This window comes from Polypterus senegalus, chromosome 2, assembly GCF_016835505.1.
Source record: "Polypterus senegalus isolate Bchr_013 chromosome 2, ASM1683550v1, whole genome shotgun sequence".
Taxonomy (NCBI): domain Eukaryota; kingdom Metazoa; phylum Chordata; class Cladistia; order Polypteriformes; family Polypteridae; genus Polypterus; species Polypterus senegalus.
Genome location: NC_053155.1, coordinates 122,585,807 through 122,613,653, shown reverse-complemented (window position 1 = coordinate 122,613,653; position 27,847 = coordinate 122,585,807). Strand labels below are relative to the sequence as shown.

The 27,847-nt window shown below is 36.3% G+C and overlaps 1 protein-coding gene and 1 long non-coding RNA gene across 4 annotated transcripts in view; one reads left to right on the top strand and one right to left on the bottom strand.

The window, feature by feature from the left end:
- atm (ATM serine/threonine kinase) overlaps positions 1-27,847 on the top strand; it is a 184,802-nt gene that overhangs the window by 132,318 nt on the left and 24,637 nt on the right. Inside the window, exons 41-50 of the mRNA XM_039744508.1 lie at positions 4,148-4,236; positions 9,614-9,716; positions 12,342-12,490; positions 14,266-14,370; positions 17,918-18,037; positions 21,218-21,452; positions 25,972-26,130; positions 26,212-26,331; positions 26,883-27,100; positions 27,350-27,557. Of these exons, the coding sequence (XP_039600442.1) occupies positions 4,148-4,236; positions 9,614-9,716; positions 12,342-12,490; positions 14,266-14,370; positions 17,918-18,037; positions 21,218-21,452; positions 25,972-26,130; positions 26,212-26,331; positions 26,883-27,100; positions 27,350-27,557 (1,506 nt within the window). The remainder of the gene's footprint in view (positions 1-4,147; positions 4,237-9,613; positions 9,717-12,341; positions 12,491-14,265; positions 14,371-17,917; positions 18,038-21,217; positions 21,453-25,971; positions 26,131-26,211; positions 26,332-26,882; positions 27,101-27,349; positions 27,558-27,847) is intronic.
- The window catches only part of LOC120523301, a 93,168-nt gene that overhangs the window by 45,476 nt on the left and 19,845 nt on the right, over positions 1-27,847 (bottom strand). Inside the window, exons 4-5 of one of the 3 annotated variants that reach the window (XR_005632584.1) lie at positions 23,867-23,900; positions 17,917-17,990 (exon numbers count right to left, since the gene is read on the bottom strand). The exons of 1 other annotated variant lie outside the window; for it this stretch is intronic. This is a non-coding gene — a long non-coding RNA (uncharacterized LOC120523301). Of the gene's footprint in view, positions 1-17,916; positions 17,991-23,866; positions 23,901-27,847 lie in introns of those variants that run through there. One more of the 3 variants, XR_005632585.1, reaches the window with a different exon arrangement.

The window sequence follows — 27,847 nt, the reverse complement described above, 5'->3', positions numbered from 1 at the left end:
CAGAAAAAGCATTTGACATGATTAAATGGAAATACCTTTTTACTACATTGGAGAAATTTGGGTTTGGCCTGAACATTTGTGTGTGGATCAAATTACTGTATACTAACCCAGAAGCTTCAGTTTGTATTAACAACATTTGTTCAGACTACTTTAAACTAGAACATGGGACCAGACCAGGATGCCCCTTGTCACTGCTATTTTTTGCAATCACCATTGAACCACTGGCAATACACTGTAGAAATACTGATCAGATAAAGGGGATTATCAGAGAAGGACTGGAACAGAAAATTTCATTATATGCAGATGATATGGTACTGTATATATCAGACCTAGAAAATTCTGTGCCTGCAGTCTTAACAGCACTCACAGAATTTCAAAAGATCTCTGAATTAATCTGAATAAAAGTGTACTCTTTCCAGTGAATTCTCAAGCATATAATATTAGATTAGACACCCTACCTTTTATCTTTGCAGAACAGTTTAAATACCTAGGGGTAAACATCACAAGTAAACATAAAGCTCTTTATCAGCAAAATTTCGCCGTCTGCATGGAAAAAATTAAGCAAGACTTGCATAGATGGTCAACCCTTCATCTCACTTTAGCTGGAAGAATCAACACTGTTAAGATGAATATTCTTCCTAAGCTCCTTTTTTTATTTCAAAACATTCCAATATACATTAATAAATCATTCTTTCAGCAATTAGATTCAATAATAACCTCATTTATTTGGAACTCAAAATATCCACGCATACAAAGAGCGACCCTACAAAGACAAAAGGCAGAAGGCGGCATGGCTCTACCTAACTTCCAGTTTTATTACTGGGCAGCAAATATACAAGCGATAAAAACCTGGACACAAATAGAAGAACATATACAGGCTTGGTCCTCAATAGAAGTAAAATCCTGCAGTACTTCTTTATATTACCTGCTCTGTGCGCCAATAAACACAAGTTATCGGCAATATACTAATAACCCAATTGTGCTTCACTCACTTAGAATATGGAACCAATGTAGAAAGCATTTTAAGACGGAGAAGCTTCTATCTGTAGCACCTCTGCAAAAGAACCACCTCTTTCAACCTTCGCGAACATATGCAGTTTTTAATATCTGGAAAAAATTTGGAATTAACTTGCTTAGAGATCTTTATATAGACAACGTCTTTGCATCCTATGAACAATTACATTCCAAATTTAACATTCCAGCTACACATTTCTTTCACTATCTTCAAATCAGGAACTTTGTTAAGAGAACCTTCCCGATTTTCCACTTCTTGCACCCTCATCAATGCTGGAAAAAATATTGCTCAATCTCAAGGACTTAGACACCATCTCTGCAATATATAAAATAATTTTACAGTCCCTCCCTTTCAAAGATCCAAGAGGACACTGGGAAAAAGATCTCTCAATTAATATATCATAGAAGGAGTGGAAAGTAGCAATGCAGAGAATTTACTTGGGCTCCATATGCGCAAAGCATACAATTATACATCTCAAAATTATATTTCGAGCACATCTGTCTTGTCTATAACTCTCCAAAATGTTTCCAGGGCATGATCCAACCTGCGAACGCTGCAACCAAGTCCCAGCCTCACTGGGTCACATGTTCTGGGCCTGCACCAAATTAACATTATTCTGGACCAAAATTTTTAATTACCTTTCAGACAGCCTTGGTCTCACAATCCCTCCTAACCCATTAACAGCTGTGTTTGGGGTTCTTCCAGATGGGTTTAAAGTGGAGAAAGACAAACAAATTGTGATTGCATTCACTACACTTTTGGCATGCAGACTTATTCTGCTAAACTGGAAGAACCCAAACTCTCCTCTTTTAAGTCAGTGGGAAACTGATGTGTTATACTATTTGAAATTGGAAAAAATCAAATACTCAGTTAGAGGAGCCATACAGACTTTTTTCAAAACATGGCAGGATCTAATCAGTAATATTTTAAAATAAGCTCTTAAAGCACAGAGGAAGCAATTATTTTCGTATTTCTCTGTCTTCTGCATCCATCTCTATTGGCTTATCAAATTTATTAATGTGGCATTAACATATCAGTATTTATGTTTTTTAGTATTGGTTTTAAGCAGTGTTTATTTTTCAATTAAGTGACAGAAACTGTATATCGAAAAATGTACTAGTTGCACATAATATGATGAATCAGATAATAATAGTCCACAATAATAGTTCTGATAAACCCTGCACTAATCTCAAAAAAAATGCCCCCATTTGTTGTTACTCTGAGGGGAAATCCATACCTTGTCACACAATTGAAGCCCTGAAAGATAGTTTTTTTTTTTTTTAGATTAAAACTATGAAAATATAAGGCATTCTACTTTTTATTTGCATACCAAACAACACTTTTCATACAGTAAAAAATAATTTAACTATCTGTAATGCCCTGTTAAAACCCTAAAATACAACATTTTTAGACGGATAAAGAAACAATTTAAGACCAAAAATCTTATCTAGCAGAGGCTGAAAACAAACTGCATGTTAACTTCCCTAAGCTTTCAGATTCTGAACTAGTTAAACTGCCATATTCCATTTTATTTATTTACTTTTTTTAAATAGCTCCTGTCCTGGTCTTAAGTAGGAAGCACAACTAGAGTAGCTTTCTGCAACAGGATATAAATTTGTTGCTTTGCAATATATAATACATTTATTTGAAGGCAATTGAGATAATTACATTATTAAGACTTCAAAGGTTTTGTGTTTTTTGGAGGGCTATAATGGATACTAACATGTTCAGTTTTTTAATATTACTTTATAAATAGTTTCACATAATAAATGCCTTTATTATACATATACTAGCTGATTACCCAGTGGCTTCGCTCACTGAGTGCAAGGGAAAAAAATAAAATGTAGTATATAAATTATTAAACAGTAAAACATTAACATGTAGAAGTAAAGATACATTGAGCAGTACTGGAGTGCTTTTGGGTTAAGTACATTTTAAAGGCGCTATAACACAACAGGTAAGTAGCACTAACAGCAGCTTAAATTTATTTGGATCATCGCTCGGTAGCAGATCCCTTGTGAAGGGCGCTACACGACCGCTGTGGTATAGAAATAACATTTTCTATGTGATCCTCCAAATTTCTGCCTGACAACCTTGCACTACGTGCCTGTGATTTAAGAGAAAAATTATTCTGAGAAATGTGGACGCTGACCTTCCGTGCTTAACGGGCAGAAGGTCCAAACAATTCCCAAATCCAATACTTCACATGAAGAGGTCGGTACATCTTCTTAGATGTAAACCATCCATGTTCTTAAAAGAATTCATCACAAAAGCAACCTTGAATGTTGCGGGGTTTTAGTGACCTGAACTCACCTTAAGGAACAGTAAGTAGTCGTGCAATGCAATTTACGAGGAGAGTCATGCTTCGATGGCGTCGATTACACTCATTCGCAAAGATTTCCACTCTCCCAGGAGCCAAAGGGGCACTCGAAGTGTCACAAGCAGTGCGAGAAGCGAGGACGCTGCCCGAAACTGCAAAGCTCTCGACCTGGCAGAGCAGCCCGTCATTCCGAACCTCCCAGTGTCCACTTTGTTCTCACGACCCCTTGTTGCTGAAGGCGTTCTCGTTTTTGCATTGTTTACAGCTCTGCGCAGTTAAAAAGTAGAAAGACACAACAATGTTTTCCTCATCTCTTCCACTATCAAGTACTGGCAATTAAAAAAAAATTTGCAATGTGGCAGTTTCCGCGACAGTCACAGCGCTGGATTCCAGAGAGGAGGGTTGGGAGAGGGCGACACGGGGCGCACTTCTATGGGATAGATCGGCGTGTTTGTATTTACTTCTTTTCAATATCAGTAAAATAACTTTCACACAAATAATAACAATTTGTAAAGACAATTTAAAAATGGGATCCACAAATGAAGTGATTAGTTCCTGTATTATAATATGTTCTGTGGTCATACGTAATTTCCGTTTCGCATGGTCATATGCAATTTCCGTTTCAAACGTGAAAAGAATTTTATATATATAGATTTTAGAAATCATGTTAAAACTTTTAAAGATGTTAACTTAAGAAAAGCTTAATTCCTCTGTATTTTATATTTGCATTTTGAATTGTGACATATAAAGCTTTTATTTTATTTAGCAGTGTGCATTTTTCTTTTAAACAAAATATTTTATTGAATTTTTAGGACCTTCTTATTGAGGTTTACAGACGTATAGGTGAACCAGACAGTCTTTATGGATGTGGTGGGGGCAAAATGTTGCATCCTTCCACAAGGTGAGTTATAATTTACTTAACAGTTTTGCAGTATTTATTTACACAATATGTGAGAAATTAAAATTCTGTTAGTGACTGTCATGATTATAGGTTTTACTATGATTTAGCTGAACCCTTGTATTCATTTTGTTCAGGGGAGTTCAACTTTTATTTTCATATAATACTGTACATATAACCATAAAAATAATAAGGAACACAACTTAGTCATCTAAAAAAATCAAACTAAATCTGTGTCAGAATTTTAAGAATAAGTTTACTATTTTTTAATCAGATTATTTCTTCACAATCATGGTATATATTAATTTGATGCATGAAATTGTGTTCTAAAGTGAAACATTTTAAAAATAAAAAAATAGGTTTATGCTATCTAAAATTATGTCTAAGGGGTATCTAAGCAAAGCAAACATGAAAACAAAAGCTTTAAAAACTTACCAAATTCATTAATTTTTTTTATGCCAAGAATGTTACCAAGTATTGATTCATATCTTCACATTCCTCACATATTGGTTGATGTGTCCTACTGGTAGAAGGGCATGTGTACCAGGTTGAGGAGTTCCTCAAAGTGGCCCTTCCACTACTCAAAAATTTCCCCTAAAGATGACAGCACTTTCCCATCCCTGCTTAACCATAGTGTGGGCAAGGTCATTCCTTCCTCTCCTGAGGTGTTGAACAGTTTTTACAGAAAACACTTGAGGCCATTAGATAGTCTTTCTCCATGGCCTCTCTAGACTCCTGCCATGTTTAAACTTTTGCTTCGGCAACTACTTTTGCCGCAGTCCTCTTATCTTGTCTCAACTGTGTCAGGAGACCCCATAGAGAGCATTTCCCTGAAGGTCATCATCTTTAGTCTGACATCTTCCCTCACCTCTGGTGTCCACCATTGAATCCCAAGGTCTATGTCATGAGATGCCCCAAACACTTTAAGACCACAGCAATTAGCAGCCACTTCCAAAGCTGAGGTCTTGAAAAGGATCCATTTGGACTCAATGTCTCCGACCTCACTCTGCATATGGGAGAAGTTCTTTCGGCGGTAGGAGTTAAATTCATCATCAACAGAAACCTCAGCCAGACATTCCCAGGAAACAATAACTGCTTGTTTATTTTTCCCTGGTCAACCTGACCTGCACCTCCCGCTTCAAATCCAACTCACAACCAAGTGGTAATTAGTTGACAGCTCTTCCTCTGTCTTCTTCCAAGTATCCAAACATATGGTCTCAGGTCAGATGATACAACTACAAGATCTATCATCAACCTTTAGGCCAAGGTCCTCTGGTAACAGGTACATTTATGAGCCTCCTTGTATTAGAACGCGTTGTTTGTTCTGGACAATCCATGAATAGCAAAGAAATCCAATAAGAACTCACCATTCTTGTTCAGATCTGGCAGGCGATTCCACCCAGTCATGCTCCTACAGGTATTTTCATCATTTCCAAAGTCAGCATTAAAGTCACCCAGAAAGCACCTCACCCTCCCCTCATCTCTAAGAATGCTGAATACTCAGAATAGCTGCATACACACAAGCAACAGTAAGAGTTTTCTTCGTTGCAACTGAACAGTCCATCGTCATCCCCCTCCCAAGCCAAATAACTAGGGTATGTGAGTATCCCCAAAACCAGCCTGAGTCTTTTACGCATGAGAACTCCAGTGCAGGAGAGAGAGACAACCCTTGATCAAGAAGTTTGGTTTCGGAACCCTTGCTGTGTGTGGAGATGACAACAAATATATCTAGCTGGTACTTTTGCATCTCCTGCACCAGTTCAGGCTCCTTTTCTGCCAGAGAGGCAAGTTCTCAGAGCCAGTCTCCATTGCCAGGGTCTAGTTTATCTCCATATTTCCTGCTTGTGCCTGCCACTAAAATGGCATCACACCCAGCCCACATCCTTCATCTTGCACAATAAGATGCACAATATACAAGATGGCTCTATATCAACATTTCATGCTTTGCCCGGTCAAGTTAAATGGGTTGCTTGACCACCAGGGGCTTGCTGGCTAGTTCTTGTCTTCATTCAGTCAGCAAATTGCTCCTACCTGTTCTTCTGCAGATTTGTTCAAAAGGTTAGATTCCCCATCTGCAAAACCCAAGAACAGTTTAGATGTCAAATACTCAACCAACACTGATTCATACTACTCAGACATCAGTTTTGGCTTAGGTCTCTCCTCTGACTCTTTTGTAGCCATAGTATACTGCCTTCCTGGAGAATGAATAACTACATGCAGCTGTTCTGGTTTGCCTACAGCACGTCGGCTAGCTAGCCATTCCACATCCTCCATACCGGCTCACCTTATTGTTGCACAACACTGTCAAATTGTATTGCAGTCCTGTGGATCACTTTACACTTCAGTTTGCTAGCAGTTGCTCAGATCCTCCACCTCCATGTTGATACTCTCCAGCCTTCAGGAAGCTTGAAGTGCCCCCGTGCCAATAGTGGCACAACCTGCACCAAACTCCCCCTTTATGCTGGGTTTGTGCACATACAGTGGTGTGAAAAACTATTTGCCCCCTTCCTGATTTCTTATTCTTTTGCATGTTTGTCACACAAAATGTTTCTGATCATCAAACACATTTAACCATTAGTCAAATATAACACAAGTAAACACAAAATGCAGTTTTTAAAGGATGGTTTTTATTATTTAGGGAGAAAAAAAATCCAAACCTACATGGCCCTGTGTGAAAAAGTAATTGCCCCCTTGTTAAAAAAATAACCTAACTGTGGTGTATCACACCTGAGTTCAATTTCCGTAGCCACCCCCAGGCCTGATTACTGCCACACCTGTTTCAATCAAGAAATCACTTAAATAGGAGCTGCCTGACACAGAGATGTAGATCAAAAGCACCTCAAAAGCTAGACATCATGCCAAGATCCAAAGAAATTCAGGAACAAATGAGAACAGAAGTAATTGAGATCTATCAGTCTGGTAAAGGTTATAAAGCCATTTCTAAAGCTTTGGGACTCCAGTGAACCACAGTGAGAGCCATTATCCACAAATGGCAAAAACATGGATGAGTGGTGAACCTTCCCAGGAGTGGCCGGCCTACCAAAATTACCCCAAGAGCGCAGAGACGACTCATCCGAGAGGTCACAAAAGACCCCAGGACAACGTCTAGAACTGCAGGCCTCACTTGCCTCAATTAAGGTCAGTGTTCACAACTCCACCATAAGAAAGAGACTGGGCAAAAACGGCCTGCATGGCAGATTTCCAAGACGAAACCACTGTTAAGCAAAAGAACACTAGGGCTCGTCTCATTTTTGCTAAGAAACATCTCAATGATTGCCAAGACTTTTGGGATAATACCTTGTGGACTGATGAGACAAAAGTTGAACTTTTGGAAGGCAAATGCCCGTTACATCTGGCGTAAAAGGAACACAGCATTTCAGAAAAAGAACATCATACCAACAGTAAAATATGGTGGTGGTAGTGTGACGGTCTGGGGTTGTTTTGCTGCTTCAGGACTTGGAAGGCTTGCTGTGATAGATGGAACCATGAATTCTACGGTCTACCAAAAAATCCTGAAGGAGAATGTCCGGCCATCTGTTCGTCAACTCAAGCTGAAGCGATCTTGGGTGCTGCAACAGGACAATGACCCAAAACACACCAGCAAATCCACCTCTGAATGGCTGAAGAAAAACAAAATGAAGACTTTGGAGTGGCCTAGTCAAAGTCCTGATCTGAATCCAATTGAGATGCTATGGCATGACCTTAAAAAGGCGGTTCATGCTAGAAAACCCTCAAATGAAGCTGAATTACAACAATTCTGCAAAGATGAGTGGGCCACAATTCTTCCAGAGCGCTGTAAAAGACTCATTGCAAGTTATCGCAAACGCTTGATTGCAGTTATTGCTGCTAAGGGTGGCCCAACCAGTTATTAGGTTCAGGGGGCAATTACTTTTTCACACAGGGCCATGTAGGTTTGGATTTTTTTTCTCCCTAAATAATAAAAACCATCATTTAAAAACTGCATTTTGTATTTACTTGTGTTATTTTTGACTAATGGTTAAATGTGTTTGATGATCAGAAACATTTTGTGTGACAAACATGCAAAAGAATAAGAAATCAGGAAGGGGGCAAATAGTTTTTCACACCACTGTATTCCTCACCAGTATACCAACAATTAATTGCATTTTGACACAACGTGTCACATTCCCTACACTGGTCAGTTGTTTAAATCAAGCTTGTATGTTAAGATGCATCCACAGTTTGTGCAAATAAAGGAATGGCTTTAAGCGAGAATTCCATTTTTAAGAAATCCAGAGATAAAAAAAGGAAAAAATTATGTTCTGACCAGTGCCTAGTTTTTGACCACAAGTTTTAACCCTGATTTTCATATGTTCAAGTCATTACCTATGTTTACCATTGAAAAGCACTTTCTGCCACTAAAACGTATAGAAAAAATAAATTAGGTTAGGTCAGACAAAAGTTCTCAGTAAGAGTACTGTTTGTAGCTCCACCAGCAGTGATGTTTTAAGACCTCTAGTTTGCTCAAAAGAGTGGGCAGATGTAGAGAAGGCTATTGTTTTGCAAGTTATGCGATAATTCTGAAATATGTGCAATTAGACAGTTCAGAGTAATTGCAAAAATGCACACAGTTTGCTAGAGAGAGCTTCAGCTACTGTATTGCATCCTGTATAACACACTGTTGAAATGGCCTAAACATCAACAAAATAAGAAACATTTTTGCTACAATTGAGAGGCATACCTTTGTTACCTTGCACCTTCAAAATTCTTAAATTTGACTATTTTTGAGTGGACCGGTCTATCTGTACCTACCCATTATCAAGGGACAGAATTTTAATATATATTTGATAAAATTATTTGTATTCCTTACTGAGTTGAGAAGAAAACTTAATACTTTGTGATGATGTTTTTAGAAATAAATGTAATTCTGTCCAGTTATGAGAAATTTTATGCCACTTGAAAATTTGTGTATAACAGAATCTTTAGTGCACTAAAAGAAAGGCGTAATTAGGTGGTTAGGGTTATCCAACAAGTTTGTGAAAGTAGACAAGTGAGGAAAAGTCCTGTGTCTATTATAATAATATACTGTACAATAAAAAATGGTGTTATTTTTATAGGAAGAAAAAGAAGTTAAAATTGGAAGTTAGATAAGTTAATTTTATGTTACACTTTATACACTGCAGTTTTTCTGAGTAACACGTCAAATGACATTTAGAATTATTTGTCAATGATGAGCCCTCACTGTATGCATTTGAATTAAAATCTGAAAGTTTTTGGTGAATCTTCTTCCTGCAAATGAACAAAACAAGTTATTTATTTGCTAATTGTTTTTATTGTGCTATATTTGTCAAAAATAAGGAATTCTCACAGAGAGGAATATATTTATTTATCTACTGTATTTATCTCTTTTGTTTCCCTGTAGAATAAGTACATATGAACATGAAGCCATGTGGGGTAAAGCCCTTGTTTCCTATGATCTTCATACAAGTCTTCCATCAGTTACACGTCAAGCAGGAATAATTCAGGTTTTTCATTTAACTTCTTGTTATTTAATCATGCATTGCAAGTACTAGGAACTTTCAGTTGTTTAATTGGCTTGTGTTTGTCTTGTTTTGTTCTATCATTTCATTGTTAATAACTTTTAGGTCTTTTGATCAATGGCATTCATATCCTGTACTTAAATAAAATTGTGTTGCAGCCATTACTTAAGTGGCACAGAGGACATCTTGAAGTTTTCCAAATGTCAACAAGATTAGAATTTTCAGAATGACATAACTAGCACTAAAATATAGCAGAATTTGAAACTTTGTCAGATCAGTAGTAGAAACTTTCCAAATCTTTTTATTGAAACAATGGAGGTACAACTCTGAAACATCAAAATTAATTCTCTGCCAATACAAACAGTATAGCAAAGTGGTTTATGGGTATATTACCCTACTTTATAGAATACTGATTTATGTGATAGTATTTGAAAGTCCTTTCTTATGTATTTGAATATCTAACTTATTTGACTTTTGTTCACGTTTGTCATAGTGTATAAGTAAAAAGTTACTCAGTCTGTTTCACGTTCCAAAGATAGAACTGTTTGTAAAGCTGGATATTTTTTGTAGAAATTTTAGAGTTAACTGATCTTTCATATATTTCCTCATCACTTCCATGTACCATCCTCGGATGGACTGGAGTAGGTTTCAATAAAGAAACGAATTTTTAACTGTAGCATCATCATATCACCATTAGTAATAAGTTGTTCTGCAATTTAAAAGGTGTTTTTATTATGAGTTCTGTGATAAGAAGGGTGAGTTCAAAAATTATAATTGCCACCACAGTTACACAGAGAGATCCATAACAAATTATTATTATTAATAAAGAAATAACAAGTTTGTAAATAACTGTGATGTTCAATAGATGAAAAACAATATTGTCTTGAGACAGGATCTAGAGCCTTTCAAGTGTTCAATTTTAAATATTTTTAAGATATTTAGGATTATTGAGATGGTTTTGGGGAATGATATTAACATAGGAAAGGAATAATGTATAGCTGACTTTAAAAAAAACGCAGTTAAATTCTAAAACCAATAAAATCTTTTTACATGATAGGAATGATGGAAAAGTAATAGATATTTGAACCAGTATAGTTTCATAAACATTTTCATCCTCGATAATATAGCAAACTTGCAAGTCTAAGGTCATTTCAAAGGGGACTATGGGAATAGAATGAAGTATCTGTTTATATATTGCTTTACGATTATTTCCAAATTTAGAGTGAAAAATCTGTACAGCCCATTATTTCTTAAGTCTAGTTTGTTTTTTAATATTCATTTGGGTCTTTTGTAGAAAGCTGATAATTACTTTCATGGAGCTGATATTAAATAACACTTACTTTCTTTACAATTCAGATTTTAAATTTAAAGTGTATTGGGTCAGAAACAGCCTTAGCTTTTTATTTCTTGGAGTGATAATCTTTTCAAACTTTTGAAACTGATGAAGATATTCAAATACAAATTTCATTGTACCATTTATACATGAGAATAATACTCATACTTGTATGAAATAATATTTAGTCATAGGAAATAATATAATCTTTTTCAAATTAATCTTAAACCTTGACATTTTCTTTAGTTCCTCCAGTACACTTAGTGGTTATGCTGTTTTCTATATGTATTTACTGATTTTTTACAAATAGTTGGAAAGAGATAGACTGGGGGAGGTAGCCAATAAAATTGATGATTGAATTGTCCGGTTATATGGTCTTAAAAAATAAATGAATAAACAATTTGAATTTACTTAATTAAACTAACGGAAGTTTCTAGGCTGGAGTATATACAGTATACAGTGTGCATGTGTGCATATATAAATTTATGTTTATTATATATGTTTATTTTATTTATATATAATATACTTTTTTTAAAATATATATAATATAGGGTGTGAGACCAACATTTTCATAGTGCAATAAGTAAGTAGCTTAATTCAATCTGCTTCTAGCCCTGTTGTTATAAGGGTGCATATTACATTGAACATACAATGCATTAGCTCTCCTCCATGTTTGTTTTACCGTGTTGCTGGTGCTGGCTCATGAGCATAAGCCCATGTATATAGGAAAAAAATACATTAATTCTGATCTGACCGTTCTCATTCATGTCACGTGGCCATGAATCGAATACGTATCCAATCTAGGACAACATGTGAAAGTTACTCAAATTTGATTTTATTTTCAAGGTTGCCCCTCTGTCCTTTCTACCCAAGGAAATTGTGCATGTCAATTCCACGCATTGTTTCACAACTCTTCTCTGGAATTCAGGATACAGGGCTTATGTTGTGAATCTGCTACTAGCTCCTGAAATATTGTTGGTCCTTCTTTAGCTTTTTAATCTGTGCATACATTAAAATATATTTTTGTAAAAAAATGTTAAATGGAGAGTAGAAGATAAAGTTTATTCCATCAGTCATATCTTAACAGAGTATCTCTACCAATAACCAGAATTATTCATTATAAAAAGTAGTGCATCTATCTTTTTGCTACTATTTTGTGCACATTTATTTTTATGTAATAGCATTAAATTAGATGCTTTTATAATAGTTTGAAGTTTTATTCTCCAATAATTAGCTAGTCACAGTGTTTTTTGTTTTTTTTTTGTATTATGTTTTAGGCTCTGCAAAATTTTGGTCTGTGCAACACATTACTAACTTACCTGAAAGGACTTGAATATGAAAATACTGACTGGGGCACAGAACTTCAAGAAATTCGTTTTCAAGCAGCGTGGAGAAATATGCAGTGGGACTACACTCCTTCAGCAAGGTAAGAACATAGAATGGAATGAATATTATAGAAAGCATTTGATAAAATAGTGAATCATTTCAATAACTGCTATGAAAATGTGAAGTATGTGTACATTATCATAAGTCTTCTATGTATTTGTGTATAATCCTGAGATTATTCTGCATGGATTAAAGAACAATTGCTAAATTGTCCTCCTAGTATGACTTTGTGTGTGCACATGTAATCATGTCTACCAAGTAGGTTTTAAAACTTTTTTTGTACTTGATGACATCATTGGTTTTATGATTGGATAGCCTTTAGCTTATGGCGCTTTTCCACTGCATAGTATGGCACGACACGGTTTAGTTCAGCTCACTTTTGGGGGGTTTTCCACTGGGAACAGTACCTGGTCCTTTTTTTAGTACCACCTCAGCCGAGGTTCCAAGTGCGCTGAACCGTTACCAAAACGTGACGTGTAAACTCTGCTGGTCACTGATTGGCCGGAGAAAATCGTCATTACTGCGTCACTGAACTTGCGACACGAGACACAAAAGACCCGCTAGATTTTTAGCACAGCCAGCGAAGGTTCGGATGCACCATTTTGTTTTAACCAAAAATCGCTGTTTCGTGGTCTATTGAGGAAGTACAGACGTTCCTCTCGTTGGTAGCCGAGGAGCGGATCCAGCGAGAGCTGGATGGGGCGACGCGGAATGAAAAAGTTTTTCAGGAGGTCGCTTGTGGCGCTTTTACGGTGATGTCACGGCAGTAGAGGCGGCGCAACTATAACGCCACGTGAATAATCCCGCCCACTCTAAAGCGGTACTAAACTGCAGTCGAAACGCAAACCGAGCCGAACTGAGCCGAACCAAGGTGAGCTGTACTGAACCGTGCTGTGCTGTACTATGCAGTGGAAAAGCGCCATTTCTGGGACCATGACTTGGTACCTGAATTAAGAATAATACAGAAATTCACTCAAAAAAGCCTACATTTTGATAACAAACAAATTAAAATCAATTTTTCTAACTTTGATTATTAAGCTGCATGCTAATTTATTTCAACTTACTAGTTTGGATGTATAACTAAGTTTGAGTTTTTGTCACTACAATTGTAGAGCTACTATGAAAAAAATATTTTTCCATAGCCTGTTGCTAGTGTCTGACCTCATCACTGATTGTTCTATAATTAATTTATGGTCACCAGACTGCCTAAAATTAAGAACGTAGGATAGGTCAGAAGTGATAAGGCGTATGTAGGTGATCAAGATGCAGTTTATACTTATAATGCATGTAAGGCATAGTTGAAACAAATAGAATAATGCTCTGGGAAATAATGTCTGTAATGTGAATGATCCTGTGATGTGTACACCCATGTAAAATTTTAAATGAACAATTTTTTATGGCTGTTAAAACCAAAATTACCTTGTAATTTGAATCACATAGTTATACAATTTTCTGTCTTTGTTTTAAATCTGTAGTTGCATAACCGACTTTTAGCCCATATTGCATTAATGCAGTTTATAGTTGCGGGGTCCAGAGCATGGCAGCGTTGTAAGCAAGAACAGAACCAACCATGAACATACTGCTTAGTGTAAAATTTCTGCTGATTTAATGTAACTAAATATACTGTTTTTAGTTTGTTACCTTTATATCATTAACTCGTATTCTGATTGAACAGTCTGTATATATTATAGTTTGTTTATTATTGGATATTGTTATCCAGATATTATCTTTGAGGGCAGATAAGAAACTAAATTAAGATAATTAATTGGTGTTTATAGTAGTCTTTGTTTCTTTTTTGTTTTCATTTTTCTTAAGCGATGAAACAGTTGCTCCTGGATACCATGAATCTCTGCATTCTGCCCTACAGTCTTTACAAAATAAAGAGATTTCTGCTTTTCATGACAATTTAAAATATGCAAGGTTAGTATTTTATGTATTTTGATATATTGTTGCAAGGAACTTTTTGTGTGGATGCTGTAATTATACAAAAAAAAATGCAACAATGGTGTTTTTAAGAAATACTGTAATCAAAAGTTATTCTTATTTTATCTGTTACTTATCCATTTATCTATGTTTATGTTGATGATGGCAGTGAAAACCTTTTAATTTCATGTTTTCATGGAGAATGAAAATGTCAATGTTCCTGATACAATGGACTTCTATGTCAAATTTTTTTTTTGTATAATCCACACGTCCGGTATCTAGTCATATACTCACAACATCCAAAACAAATGTATTTTTGCAAAAATGTTATTAAATAAACCACTTATGGAAATTCCTCTCATGAACGAATGCAGTGCATTCAAGAACCACCTCTTCTCTCATTTTTTGGTTGTTAAGTCACAATTGCCATACGTCTGGACTTTTCATTGGCAGTCTATGAAACGTCAATGGTGAATTCACCTTCTGCTTGTTGAAACATTTTGGATACGTACAGTAACAAAGCATACTTTCCACCTGTTAATGTCTTTAGTTGCTTTTCTTTAACTTCTAATCTCTAATTGTACACCCCTCTGAGTCCATGTATCCTCCACAATGTTAGTATTGCATGAATACTAACATCCATGACATCCAATAAATGAACTTTTCAGGGCAGGATTTCTGAATATGGAATGAAGGGAGAGGCAGAAGTTCAATTTGAAATCTTATACTCGGATAAACATACTCCTGTGTCATTCACAAGATGATTTTGCAGAAATGGTATATTTAAAATTATGTTAGAAAAATAAATATTTGGAATGCTTGAACATACATTTATACCTGAAATGAGGATTATGCAACACAAGTAATTTGAGTTTTTAAAAAAATATTTTTATTGATTTTAATTTGAAGCAAATAGCATTCCATACAATCAAGTTAAACTTAACAAATGAAAAATAACAAACATAGAGATTTTTATTATGGGTGCTTTGATATTATGTGTTGTTGTTCAATTTGGGCCCCTGTTGAAGACAGTTATATCAGGAATTGTCTTTTTTCCATTCTCAATGAAAACATGGACTGCAAGTAACTGATAAAATAAAATATTTTTTGTGGAGTGTTCCTGTAAGTGTGTACTGTACTTCACACATGTGTATTAATGTATATTTATTTAGTTATAAATTCTCCAGAATAACTTTTAAACATGCACTGTTTTATTGTATTAACAGTAACCAGTTGTATTTGATGTTAAATAAAAGGTCTGGTAATTTTCAATAGAATTCAGTTGTTAAGTGTATTAGGTTGTCTTTTTACTTGGTGCTTCCCTGTTATAACATATGAAATACATGACATAATAATTTGCACTCTGATTTGCCAACATGGTTTCACTCTTGTCTATATCAGAGATTCTCAGGTTCAATCCTGGGGACCACCTGTGGTGTATGTTATTTTTCTCAATCAGCCAGTCATTGTTAAGTCTGTATTAATTTTATTGTTTACTTAGATGACCCATTTTTTTCTTTTATTTTGCATTTAGAAAAGTGCAATAGTGTCAGATTTACACTACATTATCTACTACTTTATGAATTTAAGACATAAAGGGTGTCCCAAAATTCACGCAATAAGTAGTTTTGATAGAGAACACAGGTTTTTTTTAATTAATTCATAAAGTATACAGTATAGGGTTATGTATGGAATAGCATATCAGGTAAATGGCCTCCATGGCTTTGCTGCACATACGCACTCTTTTGTCGAAATTTTCCATGACCGTTTTGCATAAATGTGGCTGAATTTCATTGATACAGCGCTCAATTTCCCCCTTTCATGGCGTGGTTGGTCGTGGGCTTGATGGCATAAACCTTAGACTTCAAAAAACCCCAACGAAAAAAGTCCAAAGGTGTTAAATCGCATGATCTGGGTGGCCAAATCTGATCACCAAAACGGGAAATTACACGACCAGGAAAATTACGAACTGTAGCTGCCAAACCTTTATTATTTTTAAAATAATGCTCAACAATGAAAAGGCGTTGTTCTTACGTGTAGCGCTCCATTTTTAATAACCCTGAACTGTGAGCTGTCACGCTGTTTTTTTTTCGTTGGCAACACTTTACCGCACAAATGGCACCAGATTCAAATCTTGTGTGAATTTTGGGACACCCTATATTTTTATTTTTTCTGTATTTTTAAATACTTACTTTATTTTATTTCTTTTTATTCACCTTTTATGTGGTGTTTGCTTTCTTGATTGTATTTGAATATCAACAATTAATATTAAGTAAATTGGACACCAGCGCAAATGACTCTGAAAGGAGCAGCTACTTCAGTGTTACCTTTTTTGTGCTGATCTTCTTATATAATACGCTACTGTGGCTGTCCGCTTGTCAGTCCGGGATTTTAAATCACCTGTAGCTTGCAAACCGTTTGACCCATTGACCTGAAATTTGGTCGACACATACTACGTAACGTCTACTATCCGCTTTCGGGTGATGATTTTATTTTTATTTAATTTAATTTTAGAATCAACTCTCCGCAGTGGCCAGCATGGGGGCCATGCGGCGCATGTGTACAGGCGCTGTTCTCATCCCTAACACCTTCACTGTCACTTCCCCCACCTCTTCAGATCTTAAATCATTCTTGAGGCAGATTGAAGACTTAAGTGCCAGCTGAAGTGAAAAATAAAAGAAAACGTACTAAGTAATTGCAGCACAAACACTGACTTAATCAGTTTTAATGCGAAAAGATGCCGACGAAAGAAGAGAAGAAGCGGGGGTGGGGAAAAGAAGAGCTGCTCAGGAAGCAGCAAGCGTATCAACCTCTGAGCAAACGAATGCTAAACGTACAGAGAAAGAGTAGGAAAACTGGGAATGCTCAAGTGTATTCACTGCAGGCTATTGTTATAGAAGTGCGCCGTTACTGGTTAGTAAATGATTGTGTAAATAACCAGAACATTACACTGTAAATAAAAATATATTTATTTAAAAGGAAAAATAATGAATTGTTACCCATCAAACAATATAAATTCTTTCTTAATTCAGCAAAAAACTAATTTCCAGTTGTTTGTAAAAAAACATAGAAACTGGAAAATAAAAGCTTGATTAAGTGTGGTAGGAGCCCAATCAAGAGCAGAAATGGGTTGGTACTAAAACCGGCAGCCACAGGAGGGCCCTGAGAATTGAACTTGAGAACCCTTCCATCCATCCATCCATCCATTATCCAACCCACTATATCCTAACTACAGGGTCACAGGGGTCTGCTGGAGCCAATCCCAGCCAACACAGGGCACAAGGCAGGAAAGAAACCCCGGGCAGGGCGCCAGCCCACCACAGGGAACTTGAGAACCACTATCCTATGTCACCTTTTCAGTTCCCCACAATTTATAGAACAGCACAGTGTTTTTAATTGCTTCTAATACCTTTGCCTCAGATTTTCTTTTAATAATGTTATCTTGTTTATGCTTTAACTCTAAATAAACAAATTATATTATGCAAAAATGTCAGAACATACCTTAATCTGCCAGATGTTACATTTTTAATAAATATTTTTTTAGGGTCCATGAAGTGGAAAAACTGTGTAAGGAAAGTTTGGAGTCTGTGTGTTTTCTCTACCCGACTTTGTGCAACCTGCAACAGATAAGTGAATTAGAAAGTATAGGCCATGTCTTTTCAAGGTAAACAAGTAGTAATTCTTTATCTTCTATTCATGCAGTCATCACTATTGCAGTTCAGGGCCGCAGGGATATTGGGTCTATCTCAGGCAGCATTGTGCTTATGGCAGCAACTAACCCAGAATAGGGCACTGGTCCAGTACTGTTGTGTATTTTTTTGTAATTGATGGTTTTAAGTATTTGATTCTGAACTGGCCATCTTAAGTGACTTTTTATAGCAGACATTTTTACTTTATAAAAAAAAAAGTTTTGTTTATAAACATATGTTAATCTTAAATTGTCTCTGAAGCACATACTTTCTCTTCATGTTAAAAATGGCAAAGTATTTCTGACCTATCAAGGATTTATCAATAGAGACAATTTCTTGTCCTGTTTGACACTTTAAAAAAGAGCAATTTTTGCACTTTGAGAAATGATGGTCTGATTGACTGTTAACTAATAGATGGTTTTGTTTTAAGTGGCACAGCAGTTAGCACAAATGTGTAATGAGTCTGATATCCTGTGTTCAAATCCCACAACCAGTTGGATGTTTGTGTTGAGTTTCACATTCTTGCTTTTTGACTTATGCTCCCATATCCAAAAGGTGTGTTTATTAAGTTAATTGGTGACACTAAATTGGTCCTGAGTGAACAAAGGAGCAAATGTTTCAGGCACCCTTTCCAGAGTAGATCGCTGCTCTGCACTTAGTGCTGCCAGGATAGGCTCTGATCCTCCTGTGACACTGAACTAGATTTGAGAACGCTATTTTATGGTTTAGTTTGGATTGATTGCAAACAATTGCTGCATTCTTAATACCTGACAAAACACTAACTTTAGGAATATTTTTGAATAATCAGTTTAGTTTTTTTGCTCGTGATAATACATTTTGTGGTATATTTTTAAGAAAACGACCTTGCTTTGCATCAATCACTTCTTAGTATGGTCTTTACCCTATGGACCCCAAGGTCATGGTCAGGCTATGCAGCATGTTTTAGGTGTACATTTGGGTTATTCAAAAATTGTTTCTTAGAGGCCCCAAAACAGACGTTTTTGAGCTCCTCTCAGTTGTTACCCAGGGGAGAGTTTCATGAGTAAGAATGATGTGGTTTACAGCAAGTTACTTCACAAAACTTAGAGGGGTTGAGGGGCTGTAAAGCAGATTTTTGTGTAAAGCAGTGGTCTCAAACTCCAGTCCTGGAGGGCCAAAGTGGCTGCAGGGTTTCATTCTAACCCTTTCCTTAATTAGTGACCTGTTTTTGCTACTAATTAACTTCTTTTGAATTCATTTTAATTGACTTGCTCTTGAAGACTCAGACCCCTTAAATGTTTCTTTTTCCTTAATTAGTGGCCAAACAATAAAGAGATATAAAATCAGCCAAAATAGGACCAGCAAACTGTGTCCATCATACAATATCTGAAAATAAAGAAAGATGACGTTCTCAGGAATGTTGATGTGCTCAGGTGCCTGAAACATTTTACCAGTGCTCTTACCATCCATCCATCCATTATCCAACCTGCTATATCCTAACTACAGGGTCACGGGGGTCTGCTGGAGCCAATCCCAGCCAACACAGGGCGCAAGGCAGGAAACAAACCCCGGGCAGCCAGTGCTCTTAGAAAACAGAAAATCAACAATTTCAGAAATGTATACTATTGCATAATGAGAGCAGCAACAAGCCATGGAATTAAAGAACAGGTTTAATTAACAACATGAATCAGCGTCTAATTAAGCAACCGGTTGGAGTGAAATTGGTTGGATTCTGAGACCCTAACTCAGTTGGCCTTCTGTTAGTTGGCACATTTCACATTTCATTTCTGTTTGGGTGCCATTTAAGGAAAGAAATGAAGCAATTCAGAGGGGCAATGAAAAAATTCAGGGGAACAAATCTTAAAAAAAAAAACAAGTCCATTAAAATGAAAGGAAAAGGAGTTAATTAGCAACAAAAACTGGTCACCAATTAAGAAAAGGGTTAGAATGAAAACCTGCAACCACTGCAGCCCTCCAGAACTGGAGTTTGAGACCACTGGTGTTGAGAGTCAATGTCCATTGGTGTAGCATTTAAATCTTTGACTGCCATGAATGGGCCACTACAGTAGTTATGGCATATGACTGTGGTATACACAATGTAATAAAAGAGTACAAACTGTATTAGAATGTTAGCTTGGTTAGTAAAGTAAGTAATTATAATTTTAGAAATCGGAAATGCATAAAATCCATTGATGAAATTCAAGTCAATAACTCAGAAAACATTGTAAAAAATAAATAAAACTGTATACGGGGCGGAGTGGTGGCTCTGAGGATCTGCGCTGGTATCCCGAAGGTTGCCGGTTCGATTCCCTGTCACTGCCAAAAGAGATCCTACTCTGCTGGGCCCTTCAGCAAGGCCCTTAACCTATAATTGCTCCAGGGTGCTGTACAATGGCTGTCCCTGTGCTCTGACCCCAAGGAGTATGCGAAAACTAACAAATTCCTAATACAGTACAAGAAATTGTATAAGGCGAAATAAAAAACAAAAAAAATGGCTTATGGGTGCATGCACACAAACAGGAGTGCAGTGAATTGAGCATTTTCCAATTTTTGTGCCTCTCCTCTCTTTTCCTTTACCTGCCATTACATGTATACAGAGATCTTGGAGGAGAGGTGAAAAAATTGACAGAGAATAAATTTTTTATCTTAAACTGAAAGACTTAATAATCTTTTTATTCTTATGAATAATGACTGGTTTATATTTTGTTATCTATGTTTTATACTGTTATTTTTACACTATATTGATGTTATGCCTATTTAATATATGTGTAATATTAATTTAGAAGCTATTAAGGTATGTCGGGTTACAGGGCCAGACATAAGAAATATTTATGAACGGTGTTTTTGTTGTGATCAGTGGAGTTGATTAATAACCCTTTGTGATGTTTTAGATTTGTGTGTATTTTGCACCTTTTAATTGTGCAACTTTAAAATTTAGCTACTTGTATTTAATAATGTGTAATTAGAAATCTGTGCTCCCTGGTTAGTCTCTGCTTTACCTGTATTGGAAAGATGAATTGGTATTTTGTTCTACTGCCTCCCTTCTATTAACTGCTCTAAGATTCTAAGCTGGTAATGTCTTAACTAATGCAGCTTATCTATGTAATTTCCAATTAAATGTGTAAGCTTTAATTTAGCACATATAGTTTCAATCATTATGATGTTTCCTTCTTTAGAACAGTGACAGAAGCAATGCTGAATAATGTTTATAATAATTGGCAACAACAGTCCAAACTTCTGCAGGACAGCGATTTCAGCTTCCAAGAGCCTGTCATGGCTCTGCGAACAGTAATTCAGGAAGCACTTATTGAGAAGGAAGCTAGCAGCATCAGAAAAGAGTATCTCAAGAGCAAGTTCATAGAGCACCTGATGGAGTTCTCTAAATGTGCCCGTTTTGCTGGTAATACTCAGGTAAGCCATGTTATGGAAAAACATCACTGGTTTTAAGGGTTTAAGATGTTAAGAGAAAAATAGCTCACACAGATGTGTTCATTGTAGTATTTTTTATTTGAGTGCCATAACAAAAATTCAAGAGAAAAAGTAAATAAATGCAGTTGTTGAGAAGAGCCCCTGGGTGTAATGTAGTAACAGATTCCCAGTCCCTTTGGTTAGGTGAAAACTCCTTATCTATCCTTACAACCTATTTATGTCTTTCTTAAGTAGACTAGTTAGGAGTGCATCACAGTAATCTAACTGTGAATTAATGTCTCAGCATCTTGCAATATTAAAAGACTGCTAACTTCTTCTTCCTTAAATAAAAAGTAAGTCTTAGTAATTTGGTTAATATGTGATTCAAAGTTTAGGTCAGAGTCCATGGTTACACCTAAATTCTTTACTGCTGCCTTGACTTTTAATGTTAAGGGATAACATTTAATTCTAATAATTATTTCCAGTTTTACTAATGACTACGATTTCTGTTTTTTCTTTATTTAACTTAAGGAAATTATTACTCATCAACTTAGAAATATAAGAGAGACATTGGGTCAGGGAGCCCAGTGCTTCAGGGTCATCTATAGGGTGCTATAGATAGGTAAAGCTGCATGTCATCTGCATAGCTGTAGTAGCTCACCTTGTGTTTTGAGATAATCTGCCCTAATGGGAGTATATAGATTGAAAATAACAGTGGGCCCAGAATCGATTCTTGTGGTATGCCATACACAATATTACGGATCTCTAAACTACAATCACCACAACAAACAAAGAATTATCTAGCCGTTAAATAAGACTGAAACCAGTTTAAGGAACTGCCAGAGAGGCCCACCCATTGACTTTTTAGAATACAGTGGTCTATGGTGTCAAATGTTCTACATGACCTAAGCGCAGAAAGAACAGATATGCAGCCTCTGTCCGCATTAACCTGCAAGTCATTTACTACTTCAAAAAAGAATAAAAAAAAAAAAAATCCTTTCAAATCAAAAATAAAATAAATCCATTAAATCACAGAAATTACTGGTTAAGCACTCAGTGAGGGCTTTCAAATTTAATAAAGGTCCAGAAGAAAGAAAAATGTCTTGTTCCATTGTAGAGAGAAATGAGAACAATGTTTGAGTACAGTCAAATTTGCATATTTACAGACTTTTCCGTAGCACCACTAAAAAGGGGACCTTATAATCAGCTTCACAAAGACTGCCTGTAGTAGGTACCAGGTCCAGCCTGCTTTTCCCTGCCACATTGGAAGATCTACATTTAATTCTACTGAAGAACCCAAGGCGAATCCAAACAATCGATTCTCTGCCATCTTCAGAACCTGAATAGTCCATATATTCAAAAATGAACTAGATCCGAATAAAGAGTATGTGTGAATGAGCTGCAGAGGACTATTTTTAACGCACAAAACATCACCCAGACAGGGCGGCAGTATATCGCAGAATGAGTGCATATGCACGTGCCAGCAGCCAATTTTTTATCACCAGTTCACCTAAATAGTATGTCCTTGGTCAATGATAAGAAACTGGACACCCACAGAAACCTTACATGAACAAGGGACATACTAACTCCACACAGGGGGCACCCAGGGTGCAAACAGTGGTTTCCTGACTGCGAGGCATCAGTACTACCACGGTGCCACCAGTCTATTATGTTAATAATTTAAACCTGCTGCCATAATGTGCCATTTTCTGAAAAACAATCCTCTAATTTTGGAACTCAAATCACTATGCTGTTGTGGGATGCTTATTATTCAGAAAGAACTCTGTGTACTGGCCTTGAAGCTTATAAAAGATCTTTTCTCTTGTCTACTTCCTTTCCTTGTGCCAGCGTTTCAAGGACATGCGTTACTGCATGGTTTCTCTTTACACTTTTGTCTATCACCAAGCTGTGTAAGTCATACCCAAAGTAAATATAAAAAGTCTGTACTCTTTCTCACAAGCTGGCACGTCTTCCAGTGGCTGTTTATCTCTGTGTGTGATTAAATGTGTCTTCTTCCATCCAGAGAATAATTCATGGTGTTTGTCTTTGACACTCAACTGATACAACTCATTGTTGGTGATTAAATCCTCCAATTTAAGTGGACATAGATTTCATTAAATTTATTTCCTCACAATTTTGTTTTCTATGAGATGTTTCCTTGAGAACACTTTTGGAAAACTGAAGTAAATTTAGGGAGGCAAATAATTTCATATGTGTCTAATAAAATAAAATTGCAAACTGGAAGAAGGTCAAAATTAGTTAGATCTTCAGGTATGATAAAAAATGTGCAGATTCATCTAACAATACACTATATAAAAAGGTTGTCATTACAAACTGAATTCAGTCTTCTTACTTCAAGAGAAACAGGGAAGTCATTTGCATTAGACAGACAGACAGACACACACACACACACTTACTTTATTAATCCCAAGGGGAAATTCACATTATGAGCTGAAATGCAAAATGGAATTACAGCGATTAGTAAAGCACACTGAGCCTAATTTAGTGAACAAAAACTAATGACTAATGTATTTAAGGAATATTTTAAATTTTGGTATACTATATTAATCCCCAATGGAATTCTCTCTTTTCACAAGACCTTTGGGGGTTAGAGCACTGAAACCTTTATACACTTCAATACAATACTACAATAATGTAGAGTTAAGTAGCAGTCGACATTAGCAATATTCTCATATAATTTGATCTTACACAACTTGATATACTGTTTATAGAAGAACCTGACAAACCACTGAAGCTTGTGAAAGTTTGGGACGGTACAAATTTTTTACAGCAAATTTTACAATACTTTACAACCTCTATAGGGTGGTCCAGATCTAATTATGCAATTTTCATTACGCTATAACTTATTAAGTTTATTACATAGAAAATCACCCGAAAAATCCTGGACCATCGAGAAGTGTGTGAACTGACGACATGAAGGATCGTCTTTGCGCTGAAATGGAATCGTCCCCGCATAAATCAAAGTCATCCAGACAATCTGGATCTGCATAATTAGATCTGGACCACCCTGTACATGTGGTGTGGTAAAGTGAGGTCCACGGCTGATTGGCGTCTTTTAAATAAATAAATAATCACCAGACTCGTGTCTTCGGGTGGAGGCATGGTAGCGGGGCGAGAGCGGTTCCCATGCGCAGTGCAGGAGTGGACAGCCCTGCACTAGGTGCACAGGTGCAGGATCATCTGTGACCCTAATTGGCGCCCGGAGCTGCTCATTACTGCAGCTGCGCAGCACACCCCATTTACAAAAGGGAAGTGCAAGTGTAAGGAGGAGAGAGAACAGAAAAAAGACAGAATGAAGGGAAGAAGAGCCATGAGAACAGCAGCAGGTGGAGAGACACTTTTAGCCAGACAGATAGTGTGGAGAAAGGCAGCATGGTCATTTGCCCCACATAAGAGCAAAGGTTTGGTGCTCTAGTGGGTGGATCATGCCTGCTGAGTGTTCCTTGAGTATCAGGTGCAATTGAGGTGGCATCCACCTCAGGTATCTGAGGGATGACTGCAAAAGCATGAAGGAAGACAGGAGGACAACTGATCCCAAGCAGTCTGGCTGATCCTGCTTGGGGAAGCTAAGATGAGGGTCAAGAGGGAGAGGACCGTGGCTGCTAGTGTCTCTGCCAGCTGTGTGAGCTATGGGTAAGCTGGGGTGGGGGGAACGGGGTGATGAAGAAGAAGTTGTGGACTCCTCCAGGTTGGGAAGAAACAATGACGCGCTGGCTGTGGCGTTGATTCAAGTCTTCTTTTTAGGTCTCATTTATCGCATGGATTTCCACTGTTTTTATGGATTATTTAATTACTGAACTTTTTGGAGCACCGCACTTTTTGGACACCTTGATTTTTTGAATTGATTTTAAAAAAAAGCACAGAGCACCTTCACACCATCCTTATGCTTAATGCGTGTTTGTCCTCATTTGCCAAGCTCTGGTTACGTTATTGAAGGTGTCAGGTTCAAGATGCCCCCAAAATGGAAGAGGGGGTATTGAGCTGACCTGCATTGTCACAGGTGGTCCAGCAGAATTTTATAAAATTTGCTTTTTAAATTAGTCATGTTAATGTTAACTATATTTGAATGACCCATTGAGACACTGTTCTGCCCCATACTTTATATCAGCCATCAATTATATTCATTCCAAAGAAGAATAAAAACCCTCTGGAATATGAATATAATAAGAGAAGAATGTCATTACCAATTAACAATGTCCAGGATTAGTGATATCGCAAGAACCAATACAGTATTAAATTGGTACCAAAGTTCCCAAAACTTTAATGGTACCAGTTTCATTACAGTATTTGTAGAACCAAGAGAGTCAATACTGCTTGCAGTGGTATCCAAAGATACTGAATATCATAAAATGGAAAATTGTATGATTTTTGTAATTCCCTTTAATATGAACACAATTATGTTTCACCAGTGTACTATATTCATGTATATGCAGTGCACGACAATGAAAAATGTAATTGTATATTATAAATGCTTTTTATGCTTATTCTTTTTATTCCTCAGCTCGCAGAAAGAGCAATTTTTCAGATCAAGCAGCACACCACTGCTGGTTTGGGATCCCCCATGTGGAAGCTGGAAGAAGCACAGATGTTTTGGGCAAGAAAAGAGGAAGGTCTTGCTTTGGGCATCTTGAGGAAGATGATTCATAATTTGGCTGATGAGGTTAGATTAGTTTGATTAGTGTTATTGGAAATTAAAAATTTTGCCATTACTTTACTATTTATTCAAAGTCTGTTTTTACAGGTTGATGTTGATACAAGCCTGTCTCCAATATATGCTGAATGCTTAAGATTATGTGGTAGTTGGCTAGCTGAGACGTGTTTGGAAAGTCCAAGTGTAATCCTTGAAAAGTATTTAGAAAAGGTATTTTATTTTATTTTTTTATCTTGCTTATCATAGTCATAGCAAACAAAATGTATAGTTATATGGATGAAAATGCTTCTGAGTAACGATTGTTAAGTTAAAATTTGTTCATATCTATATCGTTTTGGTTGTGTGCATTTGAGCTGCAGTCCACAGTAAGACATTGTGAAGTAGAGCAGGCTCTCATTGTAGCCCTAAACACCAAGAAAAAAAAATGAACAGGAAAATGAGAAACATTACACCCTTATCACAATATAAACTGCTGAAAATGGTGATCACAAGAAAAATAGTTGGCTGTCTTGTTGTGTATGAGCAGTCTGGTAGCCCAATTTTCAGATGTAGCTATAAAACTTTGATCGCATTATATTGGGTACTGCCATTGTCATGCTCATTTTCACATGTTTGATGTCAAAAATCTAAATATCATACAGAAGCAAATGTACAACTAAATGAAATAGCCAGTTAAGTAAGTAAAAATACATGAAAGGTTGAAACCCTTAAATTAATTTGCAGTTTTCTTTATTACCATGTATTGCTTGTATCTATTGTAGGCTGTAGAAGTTATAGGAGGAAGTTCTGATAGCAACGATGCTCAGCTTCAAAGCAGTAAAATGAAAGCTTCCCTGTCTCTGGCACGTTTTTCCGATGCTCAGTATCAGAGCATTGAGAACTACATGAAGTCTTCAGAGTTTGAAAATAAACGGGCTCTTCTAGAGAAGGCAAAGCAGGAGGTTGGCTTAATGAAAGTACACAGAGTTGAAACTTCCAAGTGAGATCAAGTTTTTTTTTTCATATTTTATTTTTCTACTTTTAATTTAATATATTGTTTAATTAATCTGAATACCACTGAGTCTTTGAGTTAAAAAAAATAAGCAGGCAGCATAAACAACATTGAATTCTTGCTGGAAAATGTAACAGTTTTAAGTACAGTAAATAGTGGCTTCACCTGTCTAGGATTTAATCTTATTTTGGTTACCTGGTTTTTTGATATTTTATTTTTCTCTGTGTATTTTCACAGATATACTATTAAAATTGAAAGAGAACTTGAACTTGATGAAAAAGCCCTGTGTAATCAGAAAGAAGATAGGATACGTTTCCTGTGTAAAGCTGTGGAAAACTACATTAACTGTTTGGAATTTGGAGAAGAGCATGACGTTTGGGTGTTCAGACTCTGTTCGCTGTGGCTCGAGAATTCAGCTGTCTCAGAAGTCAACAGCATGGTGAAGGTAAGTGCAAGTAAATCCTGACAAAGTAGGTTAATAAATTGAATTGTTTTGACCAAAAAAAAAAAATCTTTAATTTGCACTTTACATAGTGTACTATGAAACATGTCAGTTTTCTAAAGGTAAGATTCCAATCTCAACAGCCTTGCAGAAAAAAATTTATGTTACATTTTACTATGAAAATATAATGCATTTTTCAATTTTCAAGAAATGTGGGAAACCTTTTAAAATGTTTACTCTTAAGTGCCTGATATATTTAGTATCTTGTTGTACTCATTTTTTAAAATATATAT